This window comes from Octopus bimaculoides, chromosome 1 (genome assembly GCF_046866305.1).
Source record: "Octopus bimaculoides isolate indiv1 chromosome 1, ASM4686630v1, whole genome shotgun sequence".
NCBI classification, from domain to species: Eukaryota; Metazoa; Mollusca; class Cephalopoda; order Octopoda; family Octopodidae; genus Octopus; species Octopus bimaculoides.
In genome coordinates, this window is record NC_142928.1 from 116,251,251 (window position 1) to 116,271,758 (window position 20,508).

General features: G+C 36.5%; 1 protein-coding gene across 50 annotated transcripts in view; it reads right to left on the bottom strand.

Annotated features, from left to right (window-relative positions):
* The window catches only part of LOC128248352 (uncharacterized), a 174,164-nt gene that overhangs the window by 123,506 nt on the left and 30,150 nt on the right, over positions 1 to 20,508 (bottom strand). For 15 of the 50 annotated variants that reach the window (XM_089356680.1, XM_089356635.1, XM_089356467.1 and 12 more), the window contains 13 exons: positions 16,911 to 16,988; positions 16,617 to 16,694; positions 14,521 to 14,604; positions 14,269 to 14,331; positions 13,791 to 13,853; positions 11,403 to 11,480; positions 9,285 to 9,425; positions 7,355 to 7,456; positions 7,061 to 7,138; positions 5,491 to 5,568; positions 5,137 to 5,214; positions 4,212 to 4,289; positions 3,885 to 3,962 (listed from right to left, as the gene is read on the bottom strand). In XM_089356680.1, the coding sequence (XP_089212806.1) occupies positions 3,885 to 3,962; positions 4,212 to 4,289; positions 5,137 to 5,214; positions 5,491 to 5,568; positions 7,061 to 7,138; positions 7,355 to 7,456; positions 9,285 to 9,425; positions 11,403 to 11,480; positions 13,791 to 13,853; positions 14,269 to 14,331; positions 14,521 to 14,604; positions 16,617 to 16,694; positions 16,911 to 16,988 (1,077 nt within the window). The remainder of the gene's footprint in view (positions 1 to 3,884; positions 3,963 to 4,211; positions 4,290 to 5,136; positions 5,215 to 5,490; positions 5,569 to 7,060; positions 7,139 to 7,354; positions 7,457 to 9,284; positions 9,426 to 11,402; positions 11,481 to 13,790; positions 13,854 to 14,268; positions 14,332 to 14,520; positions 14,605 to 16,616; positions 16,695 to 16,910; positions 16,989 to 20,508) is intronic. The other 35 variants (XM_089356461.1, XM_089356537.1, XM_089356464.1 and 32 more) reach the window with 35 other exon arrangements.

Sequence of the window (20,508 nt, forward strand, 5' to 3'; positions counted from 1 at the left end):
TCAGAAATAGAGGAAAGTCCAAAGGAAGGGAAGACGGAGAAAGAAAATCGCCAACAATACACACGTGGTTACATTTTGAAATATATATATATAAACACATACACATATATATGTATGTATGTATGTATGTATGTATGTATGTATGTATGTATATGTATATGTATATATGTGTGTAATTAATTAGTTTAATTGAGAAGAGAAGTCAAATCGATGTTATGCATGTTTCCCTAAACGCAAATACATGTACATATATGGAATCTTTACAACATAAATACTGAGGATTATAAAAATATTATACTCAAGGAACTCAATAAAGGATATAAAATGGAACCCAGCTCTATTTAAGACCGAGATGTTTTGGACTAAGAATGATAGGTTAAATAGTCTTGATGTGACTGTGGGATGAAGCGTTTCGGTGCTGGTTAGGGACTTCACAGGTATTTATATTTTGAGTAGATTAAAAAACTATTTTCTGGATATTGCAGACGGTCTATATAGGGACGAGCACTATTCCTTTTCCGGAACTGTAGCAATGTGGAAATTAAAAGAATTGGCAAAAGACCCAGGAATTTTACTTTAAATATTGGTTTATCCACAGCCATTGAGAAGGAACGTAAAATGGTCAATTGTCTTGATCTTGCGCTCGAATTTAATACGAGTTTATACAGACCGGACGAAAACCTCAAATACGTGAACAGATATTCTAATCATCTAAAGGTGGTGATCAATTTTATAGTTACTAATGTTCCCTCCAGAATTTTTAAGTTATTGTTTAATGAAGACCTTTTCAATAAAAATTCAAACTACTTTAATAGTGCTGTTCGGAAACTATTCAATATTGACAACTCTAAATATAGTGATTCGTACTCTGCTAAAAATAATTTCAATAAGTCAAGTTTGAAAGTAGTTATAGTTAAGACCTCTTGGCTATGCATAGTATGAATAATAATCCTAAATGTTTGGAGACAGTCAGGCATCACGCTAATTTTCATCAGCAGTATAGGAAAAAGTTTACCAATATTAAATACGGGCAATTCATGCTGTAAAGTGGGTTGTATTTCGTTGTGAGTGGAAACCAGCCTAATCCTGTGGGCATCAGCTCTGAAGCCGGGAATCATAATAATACCAATGAATCCAGAAGATTCAATAAACGTGTAGAATACGTAGCAAAGATATGATCTGGTATAATCCACATTTTGTTGTGATATTAAATGTAGATTACCGAACATATTTGTTACGGCCTTGGAAAAGAATTTTCCTCCCTCAATTAGGTATAGGAAGATATTTAAACGATACGCGATTAAATGTTCATATCCTAGTGCCCCGGATGTTGCTGATCACATAGCTGCTATAGATAATAGAAAATTGAAGAATTTATTTACGAATAGTGTAGGTAACCATAATATTTCTATTTGTACTTTGAACTCTAACATGGTAAATTCGAGCTTGACCAGTACATGTAAGAATGTAGATTGCGATAATTCTCATTGTTCGTGATCTATTAGCTCATCCAATCACCCTTTACCAATTAGAATATGTAATGACTTCAATTACGATAATGATGAAGTTGGACACAGTAATAGTATGAGCAACTCCTTCGGTACTACTAGTATTGTCAATTGTCATAATGACGAAGCTATTGGCTCTGTATGTAACGACTCTAATTTCTCTAAGGACTTCAATGGGGATTGTGGCAGCAATCCTGGTTACAACAGAAACACAATAAATGGCGGAACCAATTGCAGTAGCACTAACTTAAATAGTAATAACTAATATTAACAATAACACTGGCCTTAAAAACAACGCTTCTGCAAGGAGCTCGAATACGTGTAACTGTAGAAGACAGGCCAAGCGACTATCCCTTTGAAAATAAGTGTCTTTTTTATGACGTGGTTTACAAATGTAAAGCTAACTATACATTACCGTCTACCGGGTGCACACTGCATCGATAACCAGCTGGAAGAGGCCCTTCCTGGGGTTAAAAACGGTAGTAACATTGAACAGACATATTGATGTGGAGATGCGATAAACATTACTTATATATATATATATATATATATATATATATATGAATGTATATGAATATATACATACATACACACACACACACACTCATACACACACACACACACATATATATATATATATATATATATATATATATAATATATATATATATATATATAATGCTGCCGAAGATAACTGCGCTTGCGCGGTGGATTTGAAAAATTATAATGTATAAAGATGATACATATGCTCTCTACTTGTCCCATATATATGTTATTAACGACCCTTGCTTATGTCTGCCTTTAATTTTTCGTTCATCTAGGAAATTAATCAATTTTTTATTATCAGTTGATAATATCTCCTTAGATTCATTAGTACATAATAAACAAAAAGTACTACCTATTCGATAAGATTTAACCTTACAAACTATCTCCCAACTTATATTGTACATAATATTTTTTAGATTTTAGTTCCCATATATATTTAATGGCCAGTAGAATTAATTAAACTTAAAATATTTACAATATTTACACTTCAGCAATGTAACTACAACTGGGCCGTTAGCGATCACTTCTTCTTCTACTTTGGAATTTTCTTGTTCTCCTTTCCGACGAAGAGCTATGGTTGACACATTAAAATCTCCTTTCACCGATCGTCAAGCTAATACATTTCGTATGCACATCCTCACGTTCGTTGTTTTCCCTTTCTTTCGTTCTTTTATCCGTTTATTTGAATTCTTAATTTGAATTAATTATACACACACACACACACACACACACACACACACACACACACACACATATATATATATATATATATATATATATATATATATATATATATATATATATATATATATATATATATATATATATATGTATATGTGTATATATATATATATATACGCATACTAGCAGAAATATCCGGCGTCGCTCGGGATTGAAATGGCAGTTTTTTTATACTTTTACCTGATTTAGTCATTTGACTGCAGCCCTGCTGGAGCACCACCTTTAGACGAACAAATCTAACCCAGGACTCACTCTTTGTAAGCTTAGTACTTATTTTATTGGTCTCGTTTGCCAAACCGCTAAGTTACGGGGAGATAAACACACAAACATCAGTTGTCAAGCGATGGTGGGGTACAAACAGACACAGACACACACACAAATATACACATATATACGACGGGCTTCTTTCAGTTTCCGTCTGTACCGCATGCATTTGATGACTATAAACAAATCGTTTTTGGAGGTCGTTCAGCAAAAGCTGAACACTCATACGTCGTCTTCGACGGGAGAGTCAATTACATGTATATATATATATATATATATATATATATATATATATATATATATATATATATATACAAAGATATGCAAGTATATTCATGAGAACATACGTAAAACAAAACATACAAATCTGCACGTATACATACGTGCCTACATGCATACGTATACATACGTATATACATGCATACATGCATACATACATACATATATACATGCATACATGCATACATACATATATAAGAAGTAAGATGAGGATTCCGATAGAATGAGGTACTTGAAAAGGTATGCACCAGGTAGGGTTGGGTAATGTCAGTGGTTCCGGCCTACGGTTTGCGAGATTCGAAATATCAGATAGAATATTCCGGTTGTGTACACAGAGAAAACCAACCCTTTGACTATTTAGCGCTGAAGGTGCTGGCCCAAATTACGCGTAACTTTGGGTACATACATACACATACATGTGTGTGTGTGTGTGTGTGTGTGTGTGTGTGTGTGTGTGTGTGTGTGTGTATGTGTGTGTGTGTGTCTGTGTGTGTATTTATGTATGTCTGCATACGGAATCACACACACACATACACATATCATTACCTGGCGTCTCCAGCTCTACATTTTCCGTCTCTTCGGCCTCTGATTCTAACTCTTCTTCTACCGTATTCTCCTCGAATTCTAGAGAAATAGTAAGAGGAAACCTTTTATATAAATGTTTAATGTTAAATATTAAAAGTTTGCTATCTTTTTTTTTTTTTTTTTTTTGTTATTTGAATATTTGCGACATTATACATAACCCATACACAATCATAGAACGCATCTGACATACAGATTTGAATATTTCTTATAGACTTTATGACACGCGTTCATGTAGGTTTGTATGTATGTATGTATGTATGTATGTATGTACGTATAAGTAATTCATACCTGGTGTCTCTAGTTCTACATCCTCCGTCTCTTCGGCTACAGACCCTAACTCTTCTGGTAATGTAGTCTCCTCGAATTCTAGAGAAACGAACAGGAGAAAACCTTTTTGTATGAAATATATATATATATATATATATAATATTTATAAACAAACCACAGACTTTTTAAGTTACGGAGAGTAAGTGACAATGAAAGTCTATGAGTACAACAACAACTATAATAATATATCGTAATAATATGTATTGTCCGATTTAATACGACATTTATATATAAACAAATTGACTGAAAAATGATGAGCTAACTCTAGCCCGAATCGAACCCACATATCTGCGCTTACGTGGCTACACGCGCTTCCGATTGGGCCAAACGTTCATCCATCAATTTTAGCCAAATGTTACGCATATATACATATATGTGTACATATGCACGTCCTGTGTATGGCTTTAAATTCTGACCAGTAGTGAGGTTCCTGTTCGGGAGTTCTGAAATCATGGGGAGCGAGGAGTGAACTCTTAATTTCCATTACTCTCAGGGTCGTTCTCATCAAGAATGGTAATACCTGTAAGGGTCGCTTCTATGGGTTAGATAGATTTTTGTAAAGGTGGGTTGAGCTCCTTAACTGCAGTGAAAGCAGCCAATTTAAAAGGAAAACTCCAAAATTAATATACTCTTGTGACATGACCTAAACCAGTGCGGAAGTATATGGTTCATGAAAGTAACAAGAGAAATGTCCAATAACATAAATTCATAGTGTGGAGAAAGTTATCGCAAATCAGTGCGCATTGTGCCGTAGACGGAGATAATGGGAAATGATGATGATGATGATGATGATGAAGAGGACGACGACGATAGTATACGCACGCGCGCACAAGCGCATGCATACATACACGCATAGGTGCTCTCGCACACATACGCACATCTTTACCTGGTGTCTCTAGTTCTAAATTCTCCGTCTCTTCATCTTCAGACTCTAATTCCTCTGGTGTCGAATTCTCCTCGAATTCTAGAGAAATGGAAAAGAGAAGGACCGTTAATCAAAGTTGTAATATTAAATATTTAAAGATTTCCCTTCCCATTTTTTCTTTTGTTATTTCAATATTTGCGACACAATTCATAACCTATGCAAATCATACAATGCATATGACATATATCTCTTATAGACATTGTGACGCGCGTACATATATGCATGCATGTATGTATGTATGTATGTATGTATGTATGTATGTATGTATGTATGTATTATGCATGTATTATGTATGTACGTGTATGTAATTCATACCTGATGTCTTCAACTCTAAATTGTCCGTCTCTTCGGACTCTGACTCTAACTCTTCGGGTATTGTATTCTCCTCGAATTCTAGAGAAATGGAAAGGAGGAAACCTTTTATATAAAATTTTTCATGTCAATTATTTAAAATTTTTAATAGTAATTGAGTCGCAATAAAAACACAAATCACAATCATGCAAAGCATTTGGCATACTGATTTAAAATATCCATCAACCATTGCACATATTTAGGCATAAATACTAACCAGTCAACATGCATGCATATTTTAGACATATGTATGTGCGCGTGGATTCAGGGGCGAGTAAGATGTCATCTGCAATCTACACACCCATAAACTTCAACTCCAAGAAGTGTTTCAGTCTCTTTAGGCTTCCTTATTAGGAAATACTGATGAGAGATAACTTTTGGTAGATTATGAAGCCGTAGCTTTATCTTAGAACAATCAATATCAGTGACTGACTTGTGCTCGCAAACCACCCGGTCAGATCAAACATAGCATTAGTAACGCTAGTACAGCTTCATTATCTTCCCTGGGTTGTCTTCCTTCGGTATCTCATACAAAAGAAGGCTAAAGATCCAGAAACGCCTCGAGCAGCAGATGAGATATTTTCGCAACTTTTACCATAAATGAGAATGTTTTATCCCATGATAAATGCAGCGGTTATGCTGTTAGAAAATAAAATATGTCATAAACATGTTGGAACTAATCTTAAAATTTGTACAAATGTACATGTGTATTTGTATGTGCGTGTGTGTGTCTGCTTGTGTGCGTGTGTGTGTCTGCTTGTGTGCGAGTGTGTATGTATACATGCATGCATATCTCTACATATATATGTATGTATGTATGTATGTATGTATGTATGTATGTATGTGTGTGTGTATGTATATAGGTAGGTAGGGATGGGGAGGGAGAGGAGGGCGGGGAAGGGGCGGGGAAGGGAGGGAGAGGAGGAGGAGGAGGAGGAGGGAAGGAAGAAAGAAAGAAAGAAAGAAAGAAAGAAAGGAAGGAAGGAAGGAAGGAAGGAAGGAAGGGAGGAAGGAAGGAAGGAAGGAGGGGGATGGAGGGAGGTATGCCCGCTTTCTCTCTAATTCAAAATAAACTTTGACTGGCCACCTGCTTGGCAGAAAGGAAAGCATCTTGTTTTAACCAGCATCCTTTAAATCCTAGGAAGGTCTTGCAAATTTTTAATGTTACCAGATATCGTGATCATCTGTAACATATGAATTAAGGATTTGCATTCTCTCCCTAAAGTTCCAACTTCAGCCATAATTTGCACCAGACGGATTGGTATGTATCTTGATGCTTCAATAATAATACATATGAAGCTGAAAGTGTAGCTTGAGTACTGACTTTCAAACTCCTTATCAATGGTCCATAGATGTCTTCTTTCTCTTGTATTTTTCTAACCACATTGATATCAAGAGGGCAGCTGACTTTCACAGCAGACCGTACCTCTCCTTATATCATATATATATATCTGTGTGAGTGTGTGTACATGTGTGCGTTTGCATCTGTGAATGTGTATATGCATATGTGTGCGCGTGTGTGTATAATTCATACCTGGTGTCTCCAGCTCTAAATCCTCTGAATCCTCGGCCTCAGACTCTAACCCCTCTGGTATCGTATCCTCCTCGAATTCTAGAGAAATGGAAAGGCGGAAAACTTTTACATAAAATTTTAATATTGAATATTTAAAGTTTTTTATCCTATTTGAGACTGTATACAGCATACATTCACAATCATACAAAACACTTAACATACAGATTTATGTGTGTACATGTGTGTATGTGTGTGTCTGCGTACATGCATATATGTAGTTGCACAAGTGCGCATGTATGTATGTGTAATTCATACCTAGCGTCTCCAGTTCTAAGTTTTCTGTCTCGTCAGCCTCAGACTCAAACTCTTCTGATGTCGTATCCTCCTCGAATTCTAGAGAAATGGAAAGGTTGAAACCTTTTATATATTGTGATATTTACTGTTTTCTATGCTATTTTAGTATTTATGACTAAATACAAAAATCATAGAAAGCATTTCACATATAAATTTACAAATCTCCTCTTCCCGTGAAAACATGAGAACATTTATGACCAAGTACTTTGAACAGATAAAATCGCCTCATATTTACAAATATTTATTGCAACACTTGGTTGTATTAGTGAATACTTCATTTGTGGTGTTAAGTTTCAAGATTTTATCACAAAGTGATCACGTAATATACACCTTACAAATGCAAACCGAAAGCAGATCAGTAAAATAGTAAAGACTTTATTGAAAGTGAAATTCATAGAAGAAAGATGGCATTCGAGGCTTTTCACAACGAAGGTATTTTACCCTCTTTCGCACAGCGATTGAAGTGCAGAACGAGCCATTCACTCTGCTCTTACTCTCTGCACATTAACATCCTTGTTATTATGCCATCTTTTCCGGTAGCTTTGTGTCCATTCATCATCTTGAAGGTTTTTTGTTTTTTTTTTGTTTGTTTTTATTTCCCTTATTAGAATAGGTGCTACTTCTTCCATAATTTTCAACAGTGAAAGGTCATGCTTTACTAAAAATTTAGAAAGTTTGGACGTGTAAAGATCAGCAGTGAACCTACACTGAACCACATTAAAATAAAATTCATACCGTCGGAGAACACAGAATAAATGCGAATAATAGTGGAAATAGTAGCTGGAGACACCAGGCATGAATTATGCAGACACGCACAAACATATGCCCACACACTCACAGATGCAAATGCACACATCGATAATGTAACGGAATACAGTGAATATATACGAAGACACGGATGCTGAAATCCTGTAAAGAGTAAGGTCATATATGTATACATACATATATGCTGAATAAGCTAACTTAAACAAAGGTATGTATGTAGGTAGGTAGGTAGGTAGGAAGGAACGCTCCCTTTTTCTTTTTAATTCAGAATAAATTTTGACCGGCCACCTACTTGGCAGCAAGGTTGTGAAAGAAAGCATCTTGTTTTAACCAGCATCCTTTGAATCTTTAGAAGGTCTTGCAAATTTTTTATGGTCCCAAATATCGTTATCATCTGTACCGTATGAATTAAGGACTTGCATTCTCTCCCTAAGATTCTAAGTTCAGCCATAATTTGCTCCAGATGAATTGGTATGTATCCTTATGCTCCAATAATAATAGATATGAAACTGAAAGTTAGCTTGGGTACTGTATTTTCAAACTCCTTATTAATAATGGTCCATATATATCCTCTTTCTTTTATATTTCCGCCCCACCCACATTCGTATCAAAAGGGCAGCTGACTTCCACAACAGATCATGTTATTTCTTTGTGGTCCCACACAACAATATCTGGCTGGTTGTGTTTTAACCTGGTGGCTATTTTAACTTTTAAGTTCCACCAATATTCTTTTCACCCATCGGTCTTAATATGGTCAACTTCGACTGTAGGTGTTTTTTTCTTTCCCTTTTTTTCTCTATTCTGACCACCGCATCATGCTTGGTTGGAAGATTATATCTGGAAGACACTCTCTGATAGTTGGCAATAATATAATTGATAACTTTAATCTTGGTTTTGCACAAGGTATTCTAGGTAATGTGCTTGTTGTAAGCTTAGAGTTCTGATAACCATATTCTCTTTACTCTTCTGGGGTACTTCCCTTATTTATGGGTCCATCGTATCTGACATTTTCCTCCTGTCCAAGATACCTATAATTGTCGTCTGCCTGTAGATTTTGTATTGTCAAAGTTGTATTGGATGGATGGATGGATGGATGGATGGATGGATGGATGGATGTAGTTCATACCTGGTATCTCCAGCTCCAAATTCTTTGACCCCTCGGCCTCTAAATTCTCTGACTCCTCGGTCTCTAAATTCTCCGACTCCTCGGCCTCTAAATTTTCTGTTTCTTCCTCGGCCTCCAAATTCTCTGTCTCCTTCTCGAATTCTAGAGGAATAGAATAGAGGAAAATTATAAATCAAAGTTATTTATATTAAATATAAGTTTTTTATGCTATCCACGCTCATACAAGCATTAGACGTATAGGTCAGTAGAATAATAAAAACTTGACTGAGAGACAAATTCATACACCTTTTGTTGATGGTATCCGAATTCAAGCATTGAAGTTTTACATTTTAACAATTAAACCACCTGTTTCTTCTCAGCTGTATAAAGCTACATATACGTACGCAATCAACTATTACACATATTTATGCATAATATTTACCAGGCTATACACATGCATACTTTTAAACACTTATACATGTTTGTGTATGTGTATTTGACTGTGTGCCCATGGATGTGTGGCGTGTGTGCATGTGTGTGTGTGTGGTGTGTGTGTGTGTGTGTGTGTGTGTGTGTGTGTGTGTGTGTGTGGTATCGGTGCTGTGTATGATGTCATCAGCGAAACGGAAATGTGTTAGTTGCTCATCGTTCATGTTCAAAAACCTGTCCAGTCGATGTTTCTGATGACCATTACTTGACATAGCCTATAGAGCTTTGGCGAGATGGTACTCCTTGTTTGATGCTCTTTCCAATTAGGACTCTTACTGCTGGCGACAGCATCACTACACAAGAGTTCGTATCCCTGAGAAATTTACTGAATAGCGACTCCACATCTTGCATGTCTAACATGACAGTATTGCGTTCATCTCGACGCTATCGTTGACAAAAGCGATGAATAAAAACAGTTTGTATTCTTTCGATCATTCTATAATCTTCGTTAGAGTGAATATGATTGTAGTTGTTACAGAAATCTGCTTGCTCTTCAGCTACTGATCATTAAAGTGTTTCGATTATCTGGTGATTATAATCTTAATAGACGGCCTATTATGGTGACTCGTGAAGCATAAGAGGCGGTAGATTCTTAAAGATTCTTTATCACCCCTTATAAGAAGCAATGTAGTATTTTATTTTGTTCAGAGTTAGGGTATTTTATCCTCTCACAGATGATACCCGGAATGTTTGAAGTACGTTGCTTCTAGTATGGCATCATACCCAGACTGTTGAAGTCATTCTTGCTATAATATTTCGCGTTTCCACCCAGATGGAAGCAATAGAGAGACAGCCCATCAGTACAGAGAGACTTTTAAGTGCTGTCAATCAATTTCATGAGTGGTGGAGAAATTCAAGGCCACTACTGCAAGAACAGCAAGCGCGTTGCTTCTCTCTGAAGATGAGACAAGGAGAAGTTGTCCTTCCACTCGTTTGCCGTCTCCAATCTCTTGTCAACACCAAACAACCTTAAAATATAAGATTAAGAGGAAGACCCATGCTGCAAGAAGTGTGGAGCAACTCTTTGCACTGTGGCAGTGGAAGAGGTTCGAAAATGTAGAGACGGGAAAATTTGTAAAGCTAACAAACAGCTGCTACTATCAAGTTATTAAGGTATGCTGATACCTAAGAGGAAAACAATAGGTGACCAACTTTCTATTTTGCTTCCAAGACTAGAATGCACGCATGCCTTGAAAGGTAAACTCGTCTTCAGGGAGGAATTAGTGATAACATTCCTCCGACCGCCCATGGCAGACTATGAAGCCGTACTTACAGATTTATAGTAGGATACCTTAGAATAGTTAACATTAGTAATTGACTTGAGCTCTTAGGCTATTCGGTCACAACAAATATAGTAGCTCTGCTACTACTAAGGTTTTATAATCTGTCCAGGAACATCTCTCTTTGGTATCTCTTACCGAGGAAGGCTAAAAATCCAGAAAAGCGTCTAGGCGTCCGATTGGAGACAAAGCAGTTGAGATGTTTTCACACCTTTTACCATAAGCGAGAATGTTTTTCTCCATGGTAAAATGCCTTTAGAAGTTAGAACATACGTGTTAATACGTGAGTGTGCGCGTGTGTGCGCGTGTGTATGTATGGATGCATATATGTACATATGTGTGTTTGTATATATGTATATGTAATTCATACCTGGCGTCTCCAGTTCTAAATCCTCCGTCTCCACGGTCTCAGTCTCTAAATCCTCTGGTATCGTATACTCTTCGAATTCTAGAAGAATGGAAAGAAGACGTTTATAAACAATTTTAATGTTAAATATTTAAAGATTTAAAAAAAAATTTGCTTGGGGCAATGAGTGAAGGTCGTTACGTGACATGACAGAGAAACAGCTTTCACAAATTTCCAAATGGACAGACATGGAGTGTTAAAGTTAACAAACAGCAGCTGCCCCACAAGAATTTTATGTTCTGAAAGAAAGACGACACCTGAGTCAAAATCAATAGATGATCTGTACTCTATTTTGCATCCAACCTCAGACTAGAAGATGAAAGTCGACTTCAAGGGGAGATTCGTATTCCGAAATGGTTTAATATTAATAACATTCCAACTATACATGTTTTTGCTCTCTCATGGTTGAGCTTACAACGATCATCGTGTTTGAACTTACCTGGGTAGACAGTATATTTCTCGAGAATTCTTTGCATGGGGCAAAACATCTCCAATTTTAACTTCACCTGTATATATAGGGCCGTGTATGCGTGTGTCTCTCTATGTGTGTGTATGTGTGTGTCAGTCTTTGTACATGCATATATTTAGGTATATACGTGTGTATGTATGTATATGTAATTCATACCCTGTGTCCCCAGCTCTAAATTCTCCATCTCTTCGGTCTCAGATTCTAACTCCTTTGGTATCGTATTGTCATCCAATTCCAAAGAAATGGAAAAGAAGAAAATTTTTTCATACATATCAATATTAGATGTTTAAAGTTTTCTATGTTATTTGAGACTCTGTACAATAACTATTGATAATCATAGCATTTGACAAACGGATTTTAAAATCTCTAATGAGCATGAAACTATTTATGAACAAGTACTTTGAAATCCTCAGCATTTTCACTAGATAAAATCACATATTTACAAAAAATTATTGCAACACTTGGATATATAAGAGAATACTTCAGTGGCGTTCTTAAGAGTCAGGATTTTATTGCAAACAATGTGATCACGTTACATATACGAGGGGGTGCTGAAAATTTCTTGGCTTTGGATATAAGAAAATATAGGCGGATCAGTTAATTATAACTTTATCCAAAATACTCTCCTCTCAGATTCATACATTTATTGCAGCGGTCCTTCAGTTATTCTAAGTCCTGTAAAAGAATTCGGAAGGTTGGGCTTCTAACAAGGCCTTTCGCGATACCTCTAAAACCAAGGACTTTTCAGCACCCCCTTGTAAGCACATCAAAAGAATAACAAAGACTTTACTGAGAAATAAATTCATAGACATCTCATTGACGGTATCGAAATTCAAGCATTACAATTTTGTTTTAAAAATTAGACAAGCAGCTTCTTCTCATTTGTAAATAGGTACATACTCGTATGCAATCAACGATTACACATATTTATGTATAAGTACTGACATGACTACATACATCCATACTTTTAAACATCTATATATATTTGTGTTTATTTTTCTCTGTACCTCTGTGTGTGGTGATGAGGGTGGTGGTGGTGGTGGTGGTGGTGGTGGTGTGTGTGTGTGTGTGTGTGTGTGTGTGTGTGTGTGTGTGTGTGTGTGTGTGTGTGTGTGTGTGTGTGTGTGTGTGTGTGTACATGTCTCTGTAGGGGTTTCGGCGATGAGTACGATGTTATCTCTGAATTGGAAGCATTCTTAGAAGCGACTCTACACATTTTACTTCCACAGATTTCAGTACTGAGTTCATCTCGACGCTATCGAAGACTTTTTCGTAGACGTCAAAAGCGATGCACCAATGCAGCATGTATGCTTTCGCTCGTTCTATAATTTTTACTGGCGTGAATATGTGATCCATTGTATTATAGTTCTTAAAGACAACTACTTATTGTTATTTCGACTGATGGTCATCGAAGTGTTTCGATAATCTGGTGAATATAACTTTGTAAACAGATTACAGAGTTGAGACAAGAGGTTTATAGGGCGATAGTTTCTTAAATATTCGTTATCACCCTTCTTATTAGGTGAGATGCCATTCGACTCTTTCCACAGCGAGCGTATATTGCCCTCTTTCAAACTGCAATTGAAGCGCAGTACAAGGATTTTCCTCGGGTCTTCCCCTCTACACATTAACATCTTTGTTGTTATGCCACTTTTTCCTGGAGATTTGTCTCCTTTCATCATTTTAAAGGTATTTTCAATTTTTATTATCAAAATAGGTGCCACTTTTTCCAACATGGTGCAGGATTGTGCTTCACTGAAGATGTAAGATTTGTACACCCAGACCATATGTGAATATGTGAGAGTCCTCGTGTGTATTTATGCATCCATGCGTATATGTAACTGAAAGATTCATATATATATATATATATATATAATTCATACCTGGTATCTCCGGCTCTAAATTCTCCGTCAACTCGGTCTCAGACTCTAAGTCTTCTTCCAATTCTAGAGGAATGGAAACAAAGAAACATTTTATATAAAATTTTAATATTAGATATTTACAGTTTTTTAATGCTTTTTGAATATTTTGAGACAATACGAAAACTAGTAGATATCAGAATATTTATGAACAGGTATTTCGTGATTTACTCTTCAGATATTTACAAATAGATATTGCAACTCTTGGTTATATTTGTAGATATGTCATTAACGTTCATGAAAGTCTAGGGTCTTCCTGTATACAAAGAGGTCCTGTAACATATACTTTACAAGTAGATACATGTTTCTGTATACTTATATATATATAATTCATAGCTGGTGTCTCCGTGTAAGCTTCCGTGCTTGTGTAAGTTTGAGCGGTCACGTGTATGTATGCATCCATGAATATATGTATCTGTATATATGTATATGTAATTCATACCTGGTGTCTCCAGCTCTAAATTTTCCGTCTCCTCGGTCTCAGGCTCTATGTCCTCTTCTAATTCTAGCGGAATGGAAACGAGGGCTCATTTTATATAAAATTTTAATATTAAATATTTAAAGATTTTTATATTTTTCTATATTTGTGACGCTATACATAAACCATTCACAATCATTCAAAGCATTTGACATGTTTAAACATCTCTTCAGAACGAGTAAATATCAGAATGTTTATAAACAAGTACTTTTTAACCTGATAAAATCTTCACATATTTACACTTGTTGCAACAGTTGTTCATGTTATTGAATACTTCATTGACGGTGTTGTGGGGTTTTCCTGGAAGCAAAGTGATTACAAATACAAGTTGAAAGCAGATCAGTAAAATAAGGACTTTACTGAGAGTCAAATTCACAGACATCTCGTTGATGGAATCCAAATTCAAGCATTGCAGTTTTATGTTTTAACAATTAAACAACCAGCCTCTTCAGTGATAAAATCACAAATATTTAGAAACACAGAACATGCATACATGTATGCACTCAACCATTACACATGTTTATGTGATCCATCGTATTGTAGTTCACATGGAAACTTATTTGCTTCCTAGGCTGCTAGACATCGAAATGTTTCGATAATCTGGTGAATATCACTTTGTAAACTTCTTCTAGAGTTGAGACAAGTGATATATTGAACGGTAGTTTCTTGAATATTCATTATCACCATCTTATTAAGCAAGATGGCATTAAACTCTTTCCACAGCCAGGGTATTTTGCTCTCTTTCAGACAGCGATTAAAGAGTAGGAGGCGGATTTTCCTCAGCTCTTCACCTCCTCTCCTTAACATCTTTGCTATGCCACCATCAGGAGGGTATTTTCAATTTCACTTATCAGAATAAATGACACTTCTTACATTTGTACTACAGTACAACGAACGGTTTTGCTATAGAATAGTGAAATTATGATTTCGTTTTCTGAAAAGGCAACATTTTGGACTTACGACACTTTTGCATAATAGCAACGATATATACACATAGACACACACATACGCGCACACGCACACACACACGCACACACACGCACACACACGCACACACACACGCACACATATGCTGAATATACCAACAGCCAACTAGACTACAGGCTGAATGCAGTTGATAAAATTTAGCTACTCGAAATGTTGCTTCCAATATGGCATCATAACCAGACTGCAGTGGCCATTTTCGAAATACTATTTGGCATGATGCGGGTGGAGGCAATGAGGAGACAGTCCATCTGAAACTCAAGATATCTAAGCTTCGCCGACTAATTTCATCAGTGCTGAAAGAATTCAAGGCCACGAAGGCAAAAGCAATCAACACATTGCTTCTCTGTGAAGGTGAGGAAGTCAGGTATGACAAGATTATAAAATGTTGTAGAATGTGGAATTTCTAGGAAATTGTAAAGAAAACGGAATCATATGGGAAATGTCAGGAAATTTTTGGAGTAGTCTGACTGGGAAGGCTACATCTTGAACACTATAGTACCAAGAGGTGGAAATACACCAATGCCAGTGGCAAGAGAGCCATCATGATACAAAGGATCCGTAATCCCACAAGAGGCAATGGATACGGTGGGTCTAAGCACTCGAACGCCCGCTGTCTTAGAGGATACTCTGGAATACTGACCAGGGAAAATTCTCTTTCCATTCGTGTACTTTTACTAACTTCTTACCATCAATAAACACTTGCACTGGGGAAGCAGGAGAGGTGGTTACGTGACGTGACAGGACAAGCTGCTTTCACAAATTTTCAAATGGACAAACGTGAGTTGTGTTAAAGCAGCCACAACACGAGTTTCATGTTCTGGAAGAAAGACGAAACCTAAGTTAAAATCAATAGATGACTTGCAGTCTATTTTCCATCCAACCTCAAACTGGAAGATGAAAGTTGACTAGAAAAGGAGGCTCGTCTTTCTAAATGGTTTAGTATTAACAACACTCCGACCACACATTTCTGCTCTTTAAGAATGCGATACATTCATCATGGTTGAGTTTACAGCGCCCTGGGTGGACAGCATATTTCTCCCCCAAAACTTTTCACGGGGAAAAGCATCTCCAATTCTTATTTCCCCTATACATATATATAAATATGCACTTGTAACCTACATACATACACAAAACATATATGCGTGTATGTATATACGTGTGTACGTATGTATATGTAATTTAGACCCGTTGACTCTAGCTCTAAATTCTACCTCTCCTTATATCATATATATATATATATATCTGTGTGAGTGTGTGTACATGTGTGCGTTTGCATCTGTGAATGTGTATATGCATATGTGTGCGCGTGTGTGTATAATTCATACCTGGTGTCTCCAGCTCTAAATCCTCTGAATCCTCGGCCTCAGACTCTAACTCCTCTGGTATCGTATCCTCCTCGAATTCTAGAGAAATGGAAAGGCGGATAGTTTTTACATAAAATTTTAATATTGAATATTTAAAGTTTTTTATCCTATTTGAGACTGTATACAGCATACATTCACGATCATACAAAACACCTAACATACAGATTTATGTGTGTACGTGTGTGTATGTGTATGTCTGCGTGCATGCATATATGTAGTTGCACAAGTGCGCATGTATGTATGTGTAATTCATACCTGGCGTCTCCAGTTCTAAGTTTTCTGTCTCGTCAGCCTCAGACTCAAACTCTTCTGATGTCGTATCCTCCTCGAATTCTAGAGAAATGGAAAGGTTGAAACCTTTTATATATTGTGATATTTATTGTTTTCTATGCTATTTTAGTATATATGACTAAATACAAAAATCATAAAAAGCATTTCACATATGAATTTACAAATTTCCTCTTCCCGTGAAAACATGAGAACATTTATGACCAAGTACTTTGAACAGATAAAATCGCCTCATATTTTCAAATATTTATTGCAACACTTGGTTGTATTAGTGAATACTTCATTTGTGGTGTTAAGTTTCAAGATTTTATCACAAAGTGATCACGTAATATACACCTTACAAATGCAAACCGAAAACAGATCAGTAAAATAGTAAAGACTTTACTGAAAGTGAAATTCATAGAAGAAAGATGGCATTCGAGGCTTTTCACAGCGAAGGTATTTTACCCTCTTTCACACAGCGATTGAAGTGCAGAACGAGCCATTCACTCTGCTCTTACTCTCTGCACATTAACATCCTTATTATTATGCCATCTTTTCCGGTAGCTTTGTGTCCATTCATCATGAAGGTTTTACTGTTTTTTTTTGTTTGTTTGTTTTTATTTCCCTTATCAGAATAGGTGCTACTTCTTCCATAATTTTCAACGGTGAAAGGTCATGCTTTACTAAAATTTTAGAAAGTTTGGACGTGCATAGATCAGCAGTGGGCCTACACTGAATTACATTAAAATAAAATTCATGCCGTCGGAGAACACAGAATAAATGCGAATAATAGTGGGAAGCGATGAAATCGAGGATGTAACAGATTACTTCTTAGGGCACACAGTGAATATATGCCAAGACTTGGATGCTGAAATCTTGAAGAGAGTAAGTGCATATATATATACATACATATATGCTGAATATGCGAACTTAAATAAAGGTGATGGCAGTTGATAAAAGCCAGCCGCTCGGAATGTTCAAGATAGGTTTCTTCTGCTCTGGCATCGTACCCAGCCCGCAGTAGTCATTTTTGCAGTAGCATCTTACTATATCACGGGTAGAGGAAAGGGAGAGACTTGTATCTTGATATTTAGCCTTCCTGAGTACCAAAGAAAGATAACTCATGACAGATTGTATAGCCGTACTAACGGCTTTAGATGTTAAAATATACGTGTGATTTGGAGTGGGTGTGCGCCTATGTAATAGTGTATAATAGTGCGCCTATGTAATATTGTGTAATAGTGCGTCTATATAATAGTGATTGTGCGCCTGGTGTCGCCAGCTCTAAATTCTCCGTCTCCTCAGCATCAGACTCTAACTCCTCTGGTATCGTATCCTCTTCGAATTCTAGAGAAATGAAATAAAGGAAACTTTTATATAAAATTTTAATATTTGTTTGAAAGTTTTGTAGAAAGTTAACAATTACGTGTAAGGGAATGAGTCGATTACATCGATCCCAGTCTTCAACTCGTTCTTATTTTATCGACTCTGAAAAGATGAAAGGCAAAGTCGACCTCGGCAGAATTTGAACTTATAAAGTAAAGAACGGGCGGAATAACTTTAAGCATTTTACTCGGTGTAGTTCTTCAGAACTAGAAACTATCAGATGTTTATGAACAAGTACTTTTCAAACCTGTAAATTTGTTTTCCATACTTACATATAGCTATTGCAACACTTGAACATGTTAGTGAATAATTCACTGGTGGTTTTGACAGTGTGGGATTTTCTTGGAAACAAAGTAGTTACAAATACAAGCAGATCAATAAAATCATAAGGGCTCTACTGAGAGTCAAATTCATAAACATGGATTCAACGTAACCAAAAGGTGGTAATACACTCATTCCAGACGAATATGAGAACCCAAAGTGCTAGGGAACCGCGGTTGAGCAGAAAAGTCACTTTGTGTGAAGACGGTAAGATTTGCATATCAGATACATTTAATACGGTGGGATTAGGCACTCGAGCTTCCGCTGGCCTGGTTGAAACTCAGGAATACTGATCATGGAAACTTGCCCTTCCACCCGTGAGCTGTTGCTAAGCAATTGGCACTATTAAACAAACTAAAAATGTAGAGCAAAGAGGAAGATCCATCCTGCAAGAAATGTCGAGCATCTCTTTGCACTGAGACAAAGGTAAGGGGTCGATGCGTGATGTGGTACGAGAAGGTACTTTCAAAAACTTCCAAATGGACTAACGTGAAAAGTGTTAAAGCTACCAAAGACTTGGATTTATATGTTGTGTATGTATGTATAAAAGCATGTATGTACGTATGTATGCATGTATATATGTATGTCATTATTCAGTTTTATTTCAAGATTTCTTGAGAAAGATCCGGTTTTTAAACTAGATCCAAGGCTCCTTCATTGGAATTTCAACATCAGCAGGGTATTTTTGTATGTATGTATGTATGTATGTATGTATGTATGTATGTATACGTGCAGATTTGTTTTGCTTTATGTACGTATTCTTATGCATATACTTGCATATCTAGAAATGCTGATATATACTTAAATGATAAACTTCTGAAAAGTTTTACAGATTTTTACAGTTCCTGCCATGGCTTGGATCTGTAGTCTTCGAATTAGCTTTCTCTTTTCTGCTTTTGTGAAGCCTAATTTCTCAAGGTTGGTATTTAGGCAGTGTGTTACGTATCCCAGTGACCCAATAATCACAGGTATAAACCAGAACTTGTAATCTGGGTAGAGTAACTGAAGATTCCTCAGTAGTTCAGCGTAGGTATTCTCTTTTCACTGATCTTTTGCTTGGTGTTAACATCTGTTAATATCCGTTGGGCAGCTAATTTCCACAACTACGCACAGTTTCTCTCCTCTATCCCAAGTCATTATATCAGGTCTATTGTGTTTGCATTTTATTGAGGTCTTCACTGGGACATTCCACTTGTACTCCTTTTTTATCATGAGTGGATTTAGCCTCTACCATGTCATGGGTTCTTCTTTCTTAGTTCTCGAGGTTAACCTTTCGACGGATCTCATTATACAGTGTCCTAGCTACAACTTCATGTCTCATCGGTAGATAATACCGTGATAACATTTTCGGACAACTGCTTACGGTGTGAGTGATATCTTCAGTGTTAACTCCACAAAGTCTGCATCGGTTGCCACGTTTTGCTGCATTTCCTGCATCCTTGTCCTTTTTGTGCATCAGATATTTGGTTCATACTTCCTGTTCCTGGATTGCAAACGCATACCCTTCAGAGTAGTAATTTGGCTGTAATGAACCTTCATTCTGGCAGATTACCTATGTATGTATGTATGTATCTATCTATCTCACAAAATGTATAAATAAATATACATTTATTGACATACATACATACTTACACTCAACACATACCTGTATATGGGTGTGCGCGCGCGTGTATGTGTCTGTATGTCTGCATCCATGCATATATGTAGGTATATATGTATGCATGTATATGTAAATCATGCCTGGCTTATCCATGCATGCGTGCGTGCATGTGTCAGTATGTGAAAGTGCCCGTGTGTAGATATGCATGCATATATATGTGAGTGTGCGCGCGCGCGCGTATGTATGTATGTATGTATATATATATATATATATATA